At 34.2% G+C, this 18,260-nt stretch overlaps 1 protein-coding gene across 1 annotated transcript in view; it reads right to left on the bottom strand.

Moving 5' to 3' along the window:
- Positions 1-18,260, bottom strand: part of TRHDE (thyrotropin releasing hormone degrading enzyme) — a 261,694-nt gene that overhangs the window by 121,631 nt on the left and 121,803 nt on the right. The window contains exon 4 of the mRNA XM_015811780.1: positions 2,962-3,116. Within this exon, the coding sequence (XP_015667266.1) occupies positions 2,962-3,116 (155 nt within the window). The remainder of the gene's footprint in view (positions 1-2,961; positions 3,117-18,260) is intronic.

Genomic DNA, 18,260 nt, shown 5'->3' on the forward strand with positions numbered 1-18,260 from the left:
ATAATAATAATAATAATAATAATAATAATAATAATAATAATAATAATAATAATAATAATAAAGTTGGAAGGGACCTTGGAGGTCATCAAGTCCAACCCCCTGCTCAGGCAGGTAACCCTATACCATTTCGGACAAATGGCTGTCCAGTTTCTTCTTAAAAACTTCCAGTGTTGGAGCATTCACCGCTTCTGGAGGCAGTTTTATTGAGTTATATTTAATGTGCTGAGTGGGAACATGTATGGTACCAAATTGCAAAGAGCCCTTAATCAGATAAATCAGTGAAATTCTATGACTAATGAAAAGATCTAGTTATTACCCAATGGTTTAAAGAATAACTTTAAAATACAACTCTCTGTGGACTTGCATGAGAGTGACCCTTAGCAATGGAATGTTCTATATCTTTTCAAAAATCCAGGTAAATTAATTTTTTATCCAGAAAGCTGTTCAATTGTTTTGCTGACCATCTCCTTCAGAAGATGATGGGTGAAGTACAAGTGGGAGGTAACTTTAATCAGGGGAGAAGATTTAATAACTGATATTGAAATAATGGAAATATTGAAATGAAGAGACATGATGTCATCATGTTTGCTTTTAAGGATAATACCACTAAAGTCGGTAAAAACATCAACCTTAAGAAAGTGGATTTTTAATAATCTAATAGCTGTACTGAATATAATTCTGTGACCTTAATCTAATGACTAGATATACCACCTCATCAAAAAAAAGTAAAAATGAAAACATAACCAATAGAAATCTCAAGAAGAAAAGAAATAAACAGAGACTAAAGAAGTAAATGTTCTTGGTGAAAAGGTTTAGTGATATGAAAAATAAAAAAGTCATATATGGGAAACTGAAAGGAGGACTAGCTGGCTGGAGAGAAGGAGAGAAAAAGAAAAGGAAGGAAGGAATGAAGGAAGGAAGGAAGGAAGGAAGGAAGGAAGAAAGAAAGAAAGAAAGAAAGAAAGAAAGAAAGAAAGAAAGAAAGAAAGAAAGAAAGAAAGAAAGAAAGAAAGAAAGAAAGAAAGAAAGAAAGTAAGTAAGTGCTGGTGAAAGACACTAAAAAGAAAGGTGGGTTCTTCAGCTATATACAGAAAAAAATAAAAAAATAATGTAGCAGCTATTCATCAAAAGTGACAAAAGCTAATAGGTAACAAAAGAAAGGTGAACTACTCAACTACACTGGTGTTATCCAACAATATGCTATGTGTTTCATCATATGATTGTGAAGGGCAACCTGAAGGGGAAATCTGATATTGGTAGAGATAAGTTTAGATAGATTTTTAAGAACAATTCATATCAGGCTAACCATATCTTATTTTTTCAATAATATTATAGAAGGTTGCTAATGTTTTTTAGAAAGACAAAAAACCACACAGATTTAAAATAGAAAATCCTCTCTTGCCAATAATATTTCTGAAGGATCTTGAAATTGTAGTTAAATACCAGCTAAATATGGGTCAGCAATGCAAGATAGCTACTAGAAAAGGTAAACATGTGTTTAGATTATAACATATATACATATATATTTTTAAATGGCAATAAGTAATCCTTCTATTCTAGATGTGAGAAGTAAGCTGAGACCCAATAATTCATAGTTTAGCAACCACTCAACTTCAAGATCTACCCACAAAGGGCTTTTTAATTCATTGGAACAATGGGAAGAAAAAGCTAGAGTTTGAACCATTTTGAGTATATGGGAGTTTCACTCTTACACTAGTACTGGGCAATCAACTCTTTAGTTTGTTTTTATTCTTGTTTGTAATAAACATTTTTAAACTAGCCAAGTCCTAGATTAAGAAACAAGTTTAATAATATAAGCTCCAGAACTCTGTGAAATATGGATGAATTCTGATCAGAGAGATGGATACTGTTATCAGATCTCACCTAGAGCATTTCCGTCCAGTTGTTGACCACCATATCCAAAGGATTCAGATGAATTAGAATAGGCTTAAGAGATACAATGACCAATACATAACCAATAGAAATCCCAAAGAAGGAAAAAAATAAACAGTGGCTGGGCTTTAAGTTCCAGCAAAAAGGAACTGTGGATCTATACTGTATTCTTGAAAAGGGAAGGATAGGAAGGATATAACAGCAGTCTTAAAATATCTGAGGGGAAGTCACAAAAAGAGCAGATATTGTTTGTCCTTTATTATTCCAAACTCCAAGGTAAGGAATGACATTGTAATCTTACTATAGGAAGACATGTTCCAGATTAATTTTAAGGCAAGAGTAGCAAGAGTATTGATGATTTTCCCTTCACTGGATGTATTCAGGCTACCTATCAGGGATGCTTTAATTGAGACACAACATGAAATACTGATACCTAAATAGTCTCCATCAACACTGATATTTTTATATGCATTTGGACTTAACATAACTGAAAGCATGACAGGCTACTAAAACTATTTTATTACACAAACACACACATGCTCTGACCAATGCTATGATCCGTTTTATCATTTGCCTGGTGCAAATCTGAGAAATTGGTAGATTATCTTGAAAGGCAAAGGCTAGCTCCAGTATCTGAGATCAATGTTAGGAATTTCAGGTTTATGGAAGCTCTCTGCAGAGTTATTTGGAAGAGAGCTGGAAATAACTAATCAGAGATATTGGAATATCACTTTGTATCTCTATCGCGATTCAACTCCTTTAAATATAACTCTATTAACTCTGTTTAAAGGGAAAATGCTGTTGTTATTTTGTGTATATGGTTTAAAGAATTTGTATGAAACAAAGGGTTTATGTGTCAGCTTATTTATGAGTTCTCATTCAATTGAAGATAGATTAAGATTTATTTCCAACTGATTTCAAAGAGTTAAACACACCTTAAATATATATCAAGAAATAAACAAGATTTAAAAGTGCTCAACTCAATTTCATCACTGTTTCCAAATATCATGGAAAATATTTAAAATGTATTTCATTTATAAAATAGTCAAGATATTGTTTATCTCCTACCTGATGGCATAGCTCATGCACAATAACCATGGTGACATCCAGTAAATATGATAAGGAAGAAATGCTTGAATCCAGGAGTATTCTTTGCTCCACAAAAACATTCAATCCCCAGTTCTCCATTGCAGCATAAGGATGCTTAGGCACAGCTAACAAATCTAGAAACAGAATGAAATGTACTTTAACAAGCTTGTGGGTTTTAAAACTCCCATTATTTAAAAACGAAAGGACATAAAAACAATTCTGAAACGCAAGAATCAAAACATTAACATTCCTGAGCAATAACACAAACTTTATTTCATTAATTGTTTAGTATATATCATGTCCTAGGAATCAAAATATATTATTCTCAGTTTAAAATTCACTAGTGTTTCCCATCATTGGGACAGATCAGAACCTCATACTTCAGCAACAATATCTATATTAAAAGACATAATTTTAACACAAAGAAGCGACTATTCATGTTTGTCCATATCAAAAATTTGGTTTTATTACAATGAAGTTTGCTAATTAGAAGAGAAGGTATTACAGACTACTTAGTTGTTCCAAATCCACATGAGACTAAACACCAAAAATCTTGAACTCAAAGCTAGTGTGGTAGTTTAAAGATTTAGCCAATGAGATTATTAAATTGCATTATTTTTCTTGTGTATATTTCTACAATTTGTAGTCTTTTGCATATCAGTTATAAGCTATTCCCATAGAGTTCCATTTGTTCATGAGAATCATGTCTAAAATATAAATAATGTGCTTGGCAGGCTTTATACTTAAAACATTTGGATATTTGTTTTATTTTGCTTGCATTGCATGTTATCATGCATACAAGTACATTAATATTATTCACTAATGGAAATATCTTAATACTAGTTGCATGTTTGTGTGAATTGTGGAGTGCATTTAATCATTACTGGGAATTCAGATTTGTTAGTACACAGGTAAGAGCAGCTTAGTGTATAAAATGCATTCTTTGTGGTTTGGTGTATATTTACATATGTATTATATATATATTGTATAAAATATGCAACGGGAAAATAATTTTCTATCAACAAGCAATGGGAGATCATGTTAAATTCCCCAAATATTTTTAAGCTGACCATTTGCATAACTGATGGAATGTATATACAAATGTATTTTAAAAAAATAATTACTCTTACATTCTATATAAAAAAAATGAGAAAACATTTGGGTTTTTAAAAGTTATGATAGGCACTCTGCGCTGGGACAGGAAGTGACCAGCTAGGCAGTTGGAAAGCATGTGACCAGATTGGACCTATCAACTGGATTTGGAAAGGAAGGATGTGGCATATTCTACGAGACAGGTATAAAGCTTATGCTGAACAAATCATAAGTGTGGCCTCTTGCTTGTACATAGAGAGGTTCACCAGCCTTTGCAAACGCTTTAATAAAACTTGTTTTGTTTTTCCAACACCTTTGAAGTGGAATTTATTTTATTCTTAACAATCAGATGCTGATAAAGGGACAAATATGCTTCATATGTCAAACTGGCAAGATAGCCTTTGACTGCTATATTATAATCCAGGCCTGGTTGCATGCACTGGCTTCATAATGTGAAAGGTGCAGAAAATTCTCAACTTCTGTTGCCTAATTTCCTTTTTCATGAGAGAGAGTTTAGAATGGTTATTAAGGCACTAGGCTAGAAACAAGGAGACTCTGTGAGTTCTAGTTCCACCTTAGGCTGAAAGCTGGCTGGGTGGCTTTAGGCCAATCACTCTCTCTTGGTCTAACTAAAAAAAATAAAATAGGTACATGTGAGTATGTTAATATTCTAAGTGGTAAAGGATATTCATATCCACTTTGAACATATTTAAAAGAAAGAGGCTGGAGATTTTTAGTCTTGGCTAACCAGTCATGTTATTGAACACTCCTACCTCTATTGCCCTTCCAAAAATAATGGCCAGTGCCAGCATTAAATAAACAAAAGGAAGAAAGTGGCATGCACAAATGATTGTTTAATAAGAAACCTAGGGTGCTTTAGACTAAATCTTCTTCACAGGCTATTTCCTCAAACTACTATACTATGTGAAAAAAATATTTCTACCAATTCCAGTGAAACTTGTTTGGCTTTATATTAAAACATTTTTCTTCATGTACTAAATGCGACACAGTGAGCCCAGCAAATATAGATATGTGACCATAACTTAGTGAACAGAGAAAATGAGAAGGATCTGCTTAAGCTAAAATAACAGTCCATGAGAGGAAAGATATTTTATGAGTTGATATAGAGAAAAGAATAAAAATATTCAGAGTTCAATAAACTAGGCAATGTCAAAAGAAACAGTCATTTTCACAAAATTACATAGATAGCAATTTAGTTTAAGGAATATCTTATCCTCTGCTCCAAGGAAAAGCTTGACATGGAGGAAAAATGGAATATATATTAAAACAAGCATAGTTAATGACAGGGTCCCCATTTTAAAAAAAAGAATACAAAGAGATCCAGGCAAATATAGGGTAACCCATGTAAAGCTTGGGGAAACAGTTGCCTTATAGAGGAGATGGGCAGCATAAACATTAATTAATTTAATTTAAAGCATAAAAATAAAATGATATATTAAAAAGAAAAGCAAATCATCATGCAGAAGAATAAAACTGGATTCTGAAAAGTCCTGCATTACCAATCTGATGCAAAAAGAAAGAAGAAAAATTTGGAAAAGAGCAGAGGTGCTGCCATCAGCACTGGGAATGAGCCTGCTTCATCTGACCTTGATGAAGAATATTTGCAATTTGTTCCAATCATTTATCTTCTTTCTCTATTTTATTCTTTTTCCTTTGTTTGCATTAAGTGTACTTTAATTGATTAATTTATTTTAATTTAAAAATGAATGGCAATCTAGCTTGTGTATCTAGCAAATGAGTAGCTGTAATTGAAAATCATATTGTGTAGTATCTGGATAAGCATTTATAGAATTAGGAAGAGAAGCTGTGGTTTGTAGTTTTTGTATCTCAAAATGGATACTATTCTACTTCTGTTTTCAGACATCAGTTTGTCTTTCCACAGTCTATCAGCATATAACTCATGACCAATAGATCATTATTTTCCAAAATAAAGCATAAAAACTGATTTTTCAGACCACTGAAAAAGCATTAAAATGCAGTCTGCATAATATCAGTTATCATGGCATTAATCTCTGTAAATGTTTGCTTCAATTTATTTAATTATAATTATTTTCTGCATTAAAAAAACTCCTGCATTTGCAAATTTTTATATAGCTATGGAACAGATGGTACTTTGTGTAAGGCATGCATGTTCCCAATCTCCTATTTTAGAGCTTCATTGTTGTTGTTTTTGTTTGTTTGTTTGGACTTAGAAAGTCTGTTGGGACATATAGATAGGATCTTGTAACATCTCATGATCTTGCTATAAACAGGAAGTGAGCCTCTCTACCCCATCCTTTGTCAAGCTTCCTTGTTCTAAAGTTGGCAGAGCAGAGAAGTAACTTTATACAGCTTAACTGGATTGCTAGGCCTGGACTCAGTCAGCATCAGTGTAACACAGCAAGAATTTTTTTTTATTGAAAATTACAATGAAGCCATATTAAACAGCTGATTGGCCTCTGTCAGCATGATGATAAAGTTCACTCTATAGCATGGCAGATTAAACCACTGCTTACTGGTCCTGCTTTACTGGTCACATTTCAAAGAACTATTTCACTTACACTTCATCACTTTCTAACCAACAGTCATAGGTTGATTCTCTGAGAATGACTATGTCTCAGTTTATCACTCCCCCTGTGATTATATCTGAAGGTGCTCTGAATCAGTCATGCTGTTATATTATGTAAACCACTATCACATACTTTGACAACGGCAGCACATAAGGAATATGTGCTATAACTGAATTATGCATCTTCCCTGGAAGTAACATTTCAAATATTATTTAATGTAATTACTGGAAAGAATCTTAAATGTTGTCAGGAGAGTGGGCTGTCTATGATGACATATAAGAGAAATCATAAGACTGAAACTTGCTCAATACTTCTAAGCTACAAATACATTTTGTTTTGAAGCCATTCTTTCTGGAATAAACAAGTAGAACAGAAATGAATAAATTGATGAAGAAGAAAAGTCAATTATCAACATAAAGTACAAGTAAATGTGAAATAACTCTCACATTGAAAAGCATCTAAGAGTTCCATAGTAATCCTTGAATTCCAGGATTTTAACAATGATGTTTTTAATGGTACAGTTGTTTTACTAAAAAAATTGGCAGAAATTCAATCTCAGGAGTTTTCTTTGAATAAGAATGTGCTGATTGATACTTGAAATGATTTGGTAATCTTAAAAGCTTAAACATAGTCTGTAGTTTATTGGTATGATAAAATGTTTTATTGAAATTCATGTCCATTTCTCTAAGTTAAAAATCATGTCTTGTTTTTATGTTTAATATGCAATTTAGATACTCCTTTGTGCTACAACAGTGGCAGGCAATAATCTTGATCCTGCAAATTTTCTACAAAGCAACACACAATTTAAAAGTATGTGTGGTGTGTCGGATGGCAGGGAACACTTCTCCATGTATGTCTTTCATCAAAAACTTCTTTTTTTCAAAGACTCCTTTTCTCCTAGCAGGGGATTCCCCTAATCTTGGAATCTAGCCAAAAGAAAAGTATATAATGAAACTTTGGAAAATGAGCAAGCAGTCTCTCCGATTCATCTATGCTGCATCTCCAATGTTCTATCCACTTATCTGACATTTTCCAGATGTGCTGTGATTCTATTTGTCCTGGAATTTTGGAATTCTGTACTCCGAAAAACCTGGCAATGGAAGACCATCACTGGAAACTAACAGTAAAGCCAGGTCTGTACATTCAGGTACTCCTAAGTTTGACCCTTACTCTGGGAGACTAACAGTCCCTACATAACATTATTACAAACAGTATCAAAATTGAAATACAACAGTTTGGTGTTAATTACTTTATTCCCCCTTCTATAACAAATGTTTGCTTAATATCAAGTGAAATAAACGTGTTTTTTTCTAAAGACAATGTTAGAGACATGTAAAAGTTAAAAGGATAGAAAATGAGTCTCGATGGTGACCCAGGCCCTCATTGCTCCCCATTTGGACTAGAGCAGTGGGATCTGCATTGGATTGCCTTTACCAGCCTCCTGGAAGTTACAACTGGTCCTGACCCAGGCATTGGCTGGCACATGCTAGCAACAGCACATACCATCCTAGGGTGAATTGCCAAGTACAATTCAACCACACAGACACATAGAAAGCAACAGAGTTTCTGAAAATTATTACAAAGTTATTTTTGAGACCTTTGGAAGAGAAATATTATTATCAGTTTTGGGGTCATGAATTAGCTGGAGTTGGCCCAGATATCATTTTAACATGTTATATGCAAGTTTTTCAGGTTGCTTTTTGAAGAGTAGAATCTAATACAACTCTCATTAGAAGCAGTTTTATAAACATCTGAGGCATGGGTGGAAATGCACTCACAGTTTTATTCCATAAAAATAAATTCAGTCATTTCAGTTGCTTTTGCAGCTAATGTTGCAACAAGCAATATCATAAATCCAGAAAGTAGTTAACTCAAAAAATCATAAGCTTAAGCTAGAATAATTACATATTCAAACTGGACAATAGCAAATACTGTGGAAACACTACATTACTGGCAATAACATATTCAAACTGATCAAAGCTCAATGGCTGAATAAATTAACATGTATAAAATTCGGAGTTAATCTATGACTATTGCTTGATAAAGGATCTTAACTAGTATAGAATTAAGTTCTTTCTCAGCATATTCCTAAGCAAATAAAACAATTCTGGGCAAGATCATCCATTGTTCTGGATATAGTCTGCAATCTTTTTATGGATTCTGTGCCATGTTTCATGGCTTGATTAAAAATGCTAATAAAATAAAAAACAGTTAAGAGGCAAAAGTTGCCCCCCAAAAATGCCAACAACATCTTTGAACAGAAAGAAAAATATAAAAAAGCAATATGGTTTTAGGATGAAGAATATGGGGCTTAAATTAAGAGATTTACTTGTATTATACAACAGCACATTTCAATTTTTCATCATCATTTGGACGTAGCAATTTTTTTATCTTCTATTTATACAATGAAAACAAGTCATTATGAAAATAATACTGTGCACAGTTTGCAATTTTTATTAATATTCTAACACCTTAAATACACATACCATTAAGATTAGAGATTCCTTACTGCCTTTTTGTCAAGCATACTCAAAAGCAGTGGTTCTCAACCTTTTTAATGCCGCGACCCCAACCGGTCGTAAGTCGAGGACTAAACTGGTTGTAAGTCGAGGACTAAACCGGTGGTAAGTCGAGGACTACCCAACCGGTCGCAAGTCGAGGACTTTCCCTGCCTGGGAGCGCCACGCATGCGTGGTTCCGCTCCCTGCGCCGGCTGAGGCGTAGCTGGCAAGCTGCAGAGACCGAGCAGGCCGACCACCAGCTGGCCCAGCCCAAGGGAGGTAAGGCACCCGCCGGAAAAGGGGGAAAAAAATGACAGACAAATAAAATGGCAGACAGCCTTGCTTGGCGACCCCCATGAAATGGTCGATCAACCCCAAATGGGGTCCCAACCCACAGGTTGAGAACCACTGCTCAAAAGTATACAAAAAAGTTATTTTAACTCTTATTGTTTCCATCTAACAATGTTGGTTACTAACAAGGTGTCTGCTAAAATGCTATGCTACTTAATAGGATAGATAAGAGAGAAATATAAGAATAAAGTCATGCTACTTTTCTTTCCAGCACAATACATACGGTACTTAAACATGAGACCTTTTCTTCTTTATCTTCTTCTTTAATTTTATTCCCCTGGAGCAGGTATTAATTTCTGCAGAGCATATTGGAATAACTCATGAACTCATGAGGGCCTATCTATTTACATAAGCATGAACATTTAGCCTTTCCCCTCACAATTATGGAGTTACAAAACCAATAGAGTATCATGAAAAAAATTACTGCAGATAGAATGAAATATTTATATAAATGAAACAAAATTCAGTTTGGTAAAATTTAATACACCTTCCTTATTGAATATTTGATTTTAAATTAGGGTAGCCTGGGATCTCACTTTCCCTTTAACAATACAAATTTGTTTGGACCACTATTGATAAATTGATTGTAAGAACAACTGAAAACAATATATTTGTTTAAAAGGAATGCTATTCTTACTTGGCTGATATTTTAGTTTATGCCCATTACCATTATCATATTTAGGGGCAGTATTGCAAGCACCAATTGGCAGCAATGTGTTTAATAGAATTTATTTATTATTCACCAAGTCTTGACTCACTGATTCTATAATCAGTTGCCTGAATGTGAAAAATAAGATGATGATGATGATGATGATGATGATGATGATGATGATGATGATGATAATAATAATAATAATAATAATAATAATAATAATAATAATAATAATAATAATAATAATAATAATAATAATAATAATAATAGAGTTGGAAGGGATTTTGGAGGTCTTTAGTCCAACCCCCTGCTCAGGCAGGAAACTCTATACCAGTGATGGCGAACCTTTTAGAGACCGATTGCCCAAACCGCAACCCAAAACCCACTTATTTATTGTAAAGTGCCAGGGCCGCATCAGCATTGTGGTGCCCTCAGGGGGGGCAAGGGGGTGGCCCACTGGGTGGGCGTGGCTGCAGTGGTCACGGCAGACAGAGTGGGTGAGGTCGGGGTGGGCATGGCCACGTTAATGTTGCTCATGGGGGGATGCCTGTGGGGGCTGGGCAGGATTGGGAGAGATCCAGGGGGTCTCTGGTGGGTGGGGTGGTGGGCAGGAGGCTCATCCTGCGGGGTGAGGCAGGGGGTAGGGCAGGGGTGCCATTGCTGTGGGGCAAGGTGAGGCAGGGGTGGCTGCTGCCTGACATCATCAGCCCCGCACACAGAGGCCAGCGAGCACATGGGGGCATGCTCTACCACCTCTACTGGAGCTTGCTAGCCAGCTGCTTCACCTTCTTTGTGCTGGGTGGGGCTGCCACTCCGGGCGCTAGCGGTGGCCTAATGGACCTGCACGAGCTGACGGCAGCGGCACCAGGTGTGCCCACAGAGAGGGCTCTGAGTGCCACCTCTGGCATGCATGCCATAGGTTCGCCATCAGTGCCCTATACCATTTCAGACAGGTGTCATGAGGTTCAATGCTAACAGTATTGTTTAGCCCAGTAAACAATAGGTAGTTGCTACTAGAACAAAGCTTTTTGAATCAGTAGCAATTGTCATGTTATTTTTTCAGCTTTGTGTTTTATGTGCAAGTAGAGCCAATTGTCTTTTAGTGTTAGTACAGACTCCTGGTAGTAGAAAAAATATCAGAACTATGCACTTGAAGTGTAAAAATATTATGTAGCAATAAAACTAAGGCTAGCTTACAACAAACTATCAGGACTAAAAGGTTATCTCACTGAGACTTAATAAGAAATTAAGATAATCAGATTCTAAACAAGTACTAAAGATCAAGACCAATCCATTGTCATTCTGTTAACCCAAATGCCAATATGCCTCAATTACGTGCACTCCGTTTTCCAACAACTTATTTCATTGTACTCAAGTACAATGAAGCAGCCATCTCATTTAAATCATGAATCATCCAATCTTACCAATCATGGCTGCATCTTATTATTAACTACAAACTAAGTCTTCATTCATTCATCCCAAAAGTTAATGTTAATGTTTAAAATAAATATAGGACAATATATTATTCCTGCATAGAATATTTTCACTCTTAGATTAAAATGAAAGGTTAAAGGCAATATATCCAGTATAATACACTGTTCTATTTTGCATATTTAATGATATCCCAACATAAACCTGCACTCATGTATATCTCTTCTAATTAGCAGAATATCAAAATGATTTTACTAAGCAATGCTTCATTACATAAAGTATAAATTTCATAGTTTCTGATACTTGACATCTGATTGAAGAACAGTAATATGGTTGAAATTACAAATCTTTTAATTCTTTTATAATCTATTAAATATTTATGTTATATTAATATATTTTGTTTAATAGATGATACCTTCTTCTGATTTAAAATGTGTAAGCTTAGTTTTTCATATACATGGCTTGTTAATATTTATGACAGATGAATTCTAATTTATCTGCTTTTAATTCTAATATAGTTAAAGATACAGTCATAAAAGCAGATCAGCATCAGCTTGTCTAATTTTGGTTTCACCCTATATTATATCTATTAATAAATAATCAAATAATAACCTCCATAAATTGTTAACATAATTCCTGAAATAGCTGTAGCCAGAATACAAAATATGAAACCATCAGAAGTTGATTTAAGAATTAGAAAATTCAATAGGAGAGAAAAATAGATTTTGTGCGCCATATTTTTTAATTTGTTTGCATTAAATTTCCCAACTTAAAAAAAAAAGTCTGAAGGTGTATATTTATGTAATCCTGAAAGCCCTCCTAACTATCCACTAATCCAATTATACCACAGTCCATTGATATATAGCGGCATCAATTGCAGAACAAGTATGGAGGTGGCTACTAGAAGACACAGCAGACATGAAAGGGAAATTTACTCACTGGTAAAGGAGTACGTTAAAATCCTCTGTCTTCTCCCATCCTGCTTACGCACTGCAGGAAGAGCCAGGAAAATTAAAGCAACAATGGGAAGCCAGGGAAACAATGGGGCAGGCTGGAAGAGGAAGAGATGAGGACATAGAATCAATTAAAGGAAAAGGAGGAGAAATGGTATAATCTGCCAGGATGCTGGCCTAGCAGCAAATACAAAACAGGACACATTTCTCCATATGAATTCCAAGGCAGAGAAAATAAACAGCCATGAAATTAGAAGTAGGAAAGAAAAATGAAGAAGTGATTAACCAAACTGAACACAAAGCCAGAAGGGCACTGTCACTGCCATTCTCTTGTTACTAGGGGACTACCGAGTCCCAGTCCATCCCATAATATCAGTTCAATAATGAGAGTATTGGTGCTCTCTGAGCTTGGTTGTTTTCCTGCGGGTGTTTTATTACCAAAACTGGGTAACATCATCAGTGCCAGTAGGGAGATGATGATGTTATCTAATTTAGGTAATGAAACATCTGCAAGAAAACAACCAAGAGAGCATTAAAGACTCTTCCTTTCGATTCTGAGTTACAAATATTCAGCTTTATCAATAATACAACAGTGTTTCCTGCATTTCCCTTAACAATGGAGCTCAGCTAAACGAAGGCTATAAGACAATTTAGCTGGTTAATGGATGAAATAAAATATCATGGGAATCAGGTGCTATAACTATCAGCTAGCAAAAGAGTAAACAGCCTGAAGTTGAAGAACATACAGTAGACAAGAACTTCTTTTTGCCTGTTTTCCAAAATCTCTTAATTTTCCTAGCCAGCCCTGAAGAAAGCTCAAGGTACAGCAGTAATTGATTTATCTTTGCAACAGGAAAGAACAGACACTCAATTCAAAATATAAAAGAATACAGGAATATAAATATGGAATTTCTTTCCCAGTAGGTCCTCTACTTCCTTTATTATTTTATTTTATTTTATTTTATTTTATTTTATTTTATTTTATTTTATTTTATTTTATTTTATTTTATTATTTTATTTTATTATTTTATTTATTTTATTTTATTATTTTATTTTATTTTATTTTATTTTATTTTATTATTTTATTTTATTTTATTTTATTTTATTATTTTATTTTATTTATTTTATTTTATTTTATTTTATTTTATTTTATTTTATTTTTTTTTTTTTTTTTTTTTTTTTTTTTTTTTTTTTTTTTTTTTTTTTTTTTTTTTTTTTTTATTTTATTTTATTTTATTTTATTTTATTTATTTTATTTTATTTTATTTTATTTTATTTTATTTTATTATTTTATTATTTTATGAAAGAGAGAAAAATCTGAGGTTTCAAGAGGCATATTTATGGGCAACTTAGAAATAGGAATACTAAGAACAGTAGAACAGCATGAGTCATCCAACACAAAGATGCTTAGATAGCACTAAGGTAGATATAAAGGGTGGACCAGTTAAAATATTATATCTTTTCCTACAATATCTAAATGAGAAGAAGCTAAGTTGTAACATTCACACAATATTCTTATTACCTTACCAAACACATTTTGAAGTGATTAAATAATATGTGCTTGCTTTTGTTCCCCATCTTGTAAATATATATTATCATTTGAAAATCAATTCAGTTTTGTTCTGATGTCAAAACTTGTCTGTTGGTAGCATTTGTCAACATGTTTAAGGCTATAAAGAGCAGTTATAATTTTGTCCCTTTACAAAATTGAATTATACCTCCTTTAACTATCTAACATAAAATCCACATACAATAACAGTGATTTTTTTAGATTATAACAATACAATTTGACTAATGGTCTCTTTTTCAGGATTTTTACAACTCCTTCAAAGAACTGAAAGAAGCATAGTCTTTATCAAGGAAGAGAAACATAAATCTTTGGTTTATACTGATCTTTCAACACATTGTCATTCCTTGCTTTTGGGAACCTGCAGACTAATACCAACATATCAATAGACAGAAAAGAGTTAAATTATTCTCAGATAAGGAACACCAAATCTTTTAAAATAAAATGGATATTTATCAGCATTTAATTACACTTATTTTATATATCAATGTACTAACTATGGAATGACTTATTTCAAAATTTGTTCAACTGCTTCACAATAGCTTAAATCCATAAGAAACAAAAGGCTCAGAGAGAGAGAAAGAGAAAAAAAAACTAGAAACATGATTGTGCCTTGTTAATTTAGTATATAATAGCTATTGGACTTATAAACAAAGAAGCTTTAGATTCAACTGGTAGGACCATTTCATTAAGTTTGGATCTGTACTATTTACTCTGTTAGCCAGGTACAATGAAAAAAATAAACAATTATCTTTATTGAAGCTCAAACAATGAAGGGGGAGTTTCTATGGTACATAGCAAATCATTAGCAATCTCAATCTCTTTCCAATATATATTTTTTTCAGATACTCCAGACAATTAAAAAATGGATAAAACAGATCTATTGCACATCAGTAGCTTAGCAACATGCTGAGTTGAGCCAAAATTAAGACTCAATTGTGCATATGTATCAGCATGCAGAAAAAAGCAGCTTAGACACAGATAGAGCCAAGGTTTTTTTGTTGCTAAAGCTTGCAATGAAAATATTAGCTATCTTATTATATTACATGAGGCAGATATTATGATTTTATATTAAGTTATGGACTTAAGTATATTCTTATTTTAGCCAAATAGTTTCATGAATATTACAACTTTATATTAATTAGATTATAATCATTTTATTAATTATAGGCATTTTTTATTTGATTATTATTATCCTAGTATTTATACAGTAAAATGTCAGTTAGAATTACAACGATATTAAATAGGGAAATAGCCTTTCCAAAACACTAGATTTTTCTGAGGTCTGTTATGTTTGGTATTTTGTTCTCTATTCATATTATAGTACATTATACCTTAAAGTCTGATTCTGAAACTGAGAGCAGATGAAAGACGGAAAATGTCTTTTCTATAAATAGAGATAAATCTGTAACCCTCCAATTCTCATAATTCCCAGCCAGTACAACCAATGATTGTGGAATTGTCACCCAGGACCACTGGAGGAAGCACCAGTTAGGGAAAGGCACCTTCCTAAAAATAAAAGGCTGAGGCACTTAGGAAATTTAACCTTAGAAAAGGAATAGTAAAAACTATAGAAAATTAGGATTAGCATAGAAAAGAATAAGAAAGAAAATACTGTAGTCCCTTTTCATAGTACTTTTCTAAAAGTCAACTAAAGAAAATGACTTAGCTAATGGAAGTAGTTATTCATGTGTCACTTGGTTCATTATGTGAGGACTATCTATATTCTATAGCAGAGAAAGAAGAATACTTTTTGATGCCAATGGTTTATTTATTTATTTGCTGGTTTTATAGGCAACTCCAATCACAATAGACTCTGGGCAGCATATATACTCAATACAACAACTGGATAAAACCCAATATCTAAATATGCAGTCTAAATACTCCAAGCACTGATATCACAATTCTCATCTATACAACTGTTTAAAAGACCTAGACACAAATTCCACCTACCTTTCATGCCAGAACTGAGATTATAAGATAATAATCAGTTTACATACTGATTCTTCCTGAGGAAGTGTGACCCCCCCCCCCATTCAGAATCAGAGATAGAATTTATTTGGAACCAAAAGTCTTCTTTACCCAGAGGTATTCCACCTTGTTGGAGTTTAAACCTGTTCATCTTCATCCACATACTAATAACCTCCAAAGACAGAGAAAGGACCTCAGTCACATCTTCTGTTTAGCTCTCAGTGAAAATTGAGTATTAGCGGTATACTGATATTGTATACTCCATGATGGTGAATGACCTCACAAAGAGATTTCATGTATATGTTAAACAGAAGGGGAACATTGTGGCATCCCACAGCAGAGGGCCTTAGGTTTCAACCTCTATCCAGCCAACAAATTCCCAGAGTTGTGTACAAATGGACCGCCATAAAAAAAGGAAATTATAAACAAAATAAATAAATAAATGGAAAACTATTACCATTCTTGAAGCTGATGGGAAAAGAAAAAACAAAGTATGAAAATGAACACTTCATATGAAAACCAGCACAGTCACTATGACCTGTATATAGTGTAAAATTAGGGCCTGAAGATCTGGCTCTAACAGTTGGCTTGAGGCCACAACAGGGGAGCATCACACTGCAGGTGATAGATGGTTTAAGAGAAGATTCCACCTTCTCCCTGCATATCCTGCTCCCCCCCATCTTTTAACTGTGATCTTCCTCTAATTGTAATGCTGTTTTTATTGTTTTTAGAAATATTTATGTGTTATGATTTTAAAACTTTTAACGTTGTAAGCTAGGCATGACAAACTTGCGACGTCACATGACGTCGCATGACGTATCGTAACTTTTTCCCCATTGCCAGCAATGGGGTGGGTGCGGTTTTGGTGTGACACAGCCGGCCCATGGGCTGGCAGTTTGACATGCCTGTTGTAAAGCCATCCAGAGTCACCCTGAGGCAAGATGGACAGCAAATTAATAAATAAAATATAGAACATTCTATTAAATCACTGAGATTCACTTGGCTATTAATGTAGTATTATTTCTTTCTTTTTTTCCTTTTGGAGAGTATATTCCCATATGAATGGAATGTATACATCTTTGTAAAATATGTTATAATAAAGTAGTTAAAAATGATTGGTAATTGTCTTGACTCGATAGACAGACAGACAGACAGACAGACAGACAGACAGACAGACAGACAGACAGATAGATAGATAGATCTTTATTGTCATTTTTTATTGTGGGCACATTGGCACACAATAAAAATGAAATTTTGTTGCTTGCTCTCAAAAGCGTACATATACATAACACACATTTAAACATGCTATATACCAGATATGGATAAACTTACATCCTTACATATAAATAACATATATTAATCACTGTCGATCTTGAATACATAGTGGAAAGAGGAAGCTTTAGAGTTCACAAGTTTAATACTCTATGGAACAAAACTGTGACTGAATCTGGATGTTCTACTTCGGATACCATGAAGCCTCCTCCCAGAAGATAACAAGAATGTGTAGTGTCCCAGACAATCTTGGGGTCCCTGCCCAAGCAGTACTTATATGCTATGTCCTGAATGGAAGAGAGGGAACTGCCAATAATCTTTTCTGCCATTCTCACCACTCTCTGCGCTGCCTTCCTGTCTGAAGCAGTGATGCTTCCAAACCAGATTGTAATGCTGTATGATAGGATGCTCTCAGTTGTCCCTCTGTAGAAAGTGGTAAAGACAGGGGAAGGAAGCTGTACTTTTCTCATGTAACGCAGAAAATGCAGGCACTGCTGTGCTCACTTTACCAGTGTCTCGCTTTTGAGCAACCAAGCCAGCCTACTTGTTAACTGCACACCAGAAATTTGATGCTAGAAACCATCTCCACAGGTAATCATTAATACACAGATGAATGTGGCTGTGCCTGCCTTTTCTGAAATCAACAATGATCTCTTTGGTTTTACCAATGTTTAAAACCAGGCTGTTTTTCTTACACCAGTTCACAAACCCTCAACCTCCTTGCAGTAAGCACCCTCATTGTCATCTTGAATAAGGCCCACTACTATTGTATCCTCCTCATACTTCAAACCTAGCACAACAGTCATGGGTCAACAGGGTGAACAGCAGCGGACTTAGGAAGCAGCGCTGAGAAGAACCTGTGCTCAAGAAAATGGTGTTAGAAATATTTGTTCCAGCTCACACATACTGGGGCCTGTC

Source organism: Protobothrops mucrosquamatus, unplaced genomic scaffold (genome assembly GCF_001527695.2).
Source record: "Protobothrops mucrosquamatus isolate PMUCROS unplaced genomic scaffold, P.Mucros_1.0 scaffold49, whole genome shotgun sequence".
Classification (NCBI taxonomy): Eukaryota; Metazoa; Chordata; class Lepidosauria; order Squamata; family Viperidae; genus Protobothrops; species Protobothrops mucrosquamatus.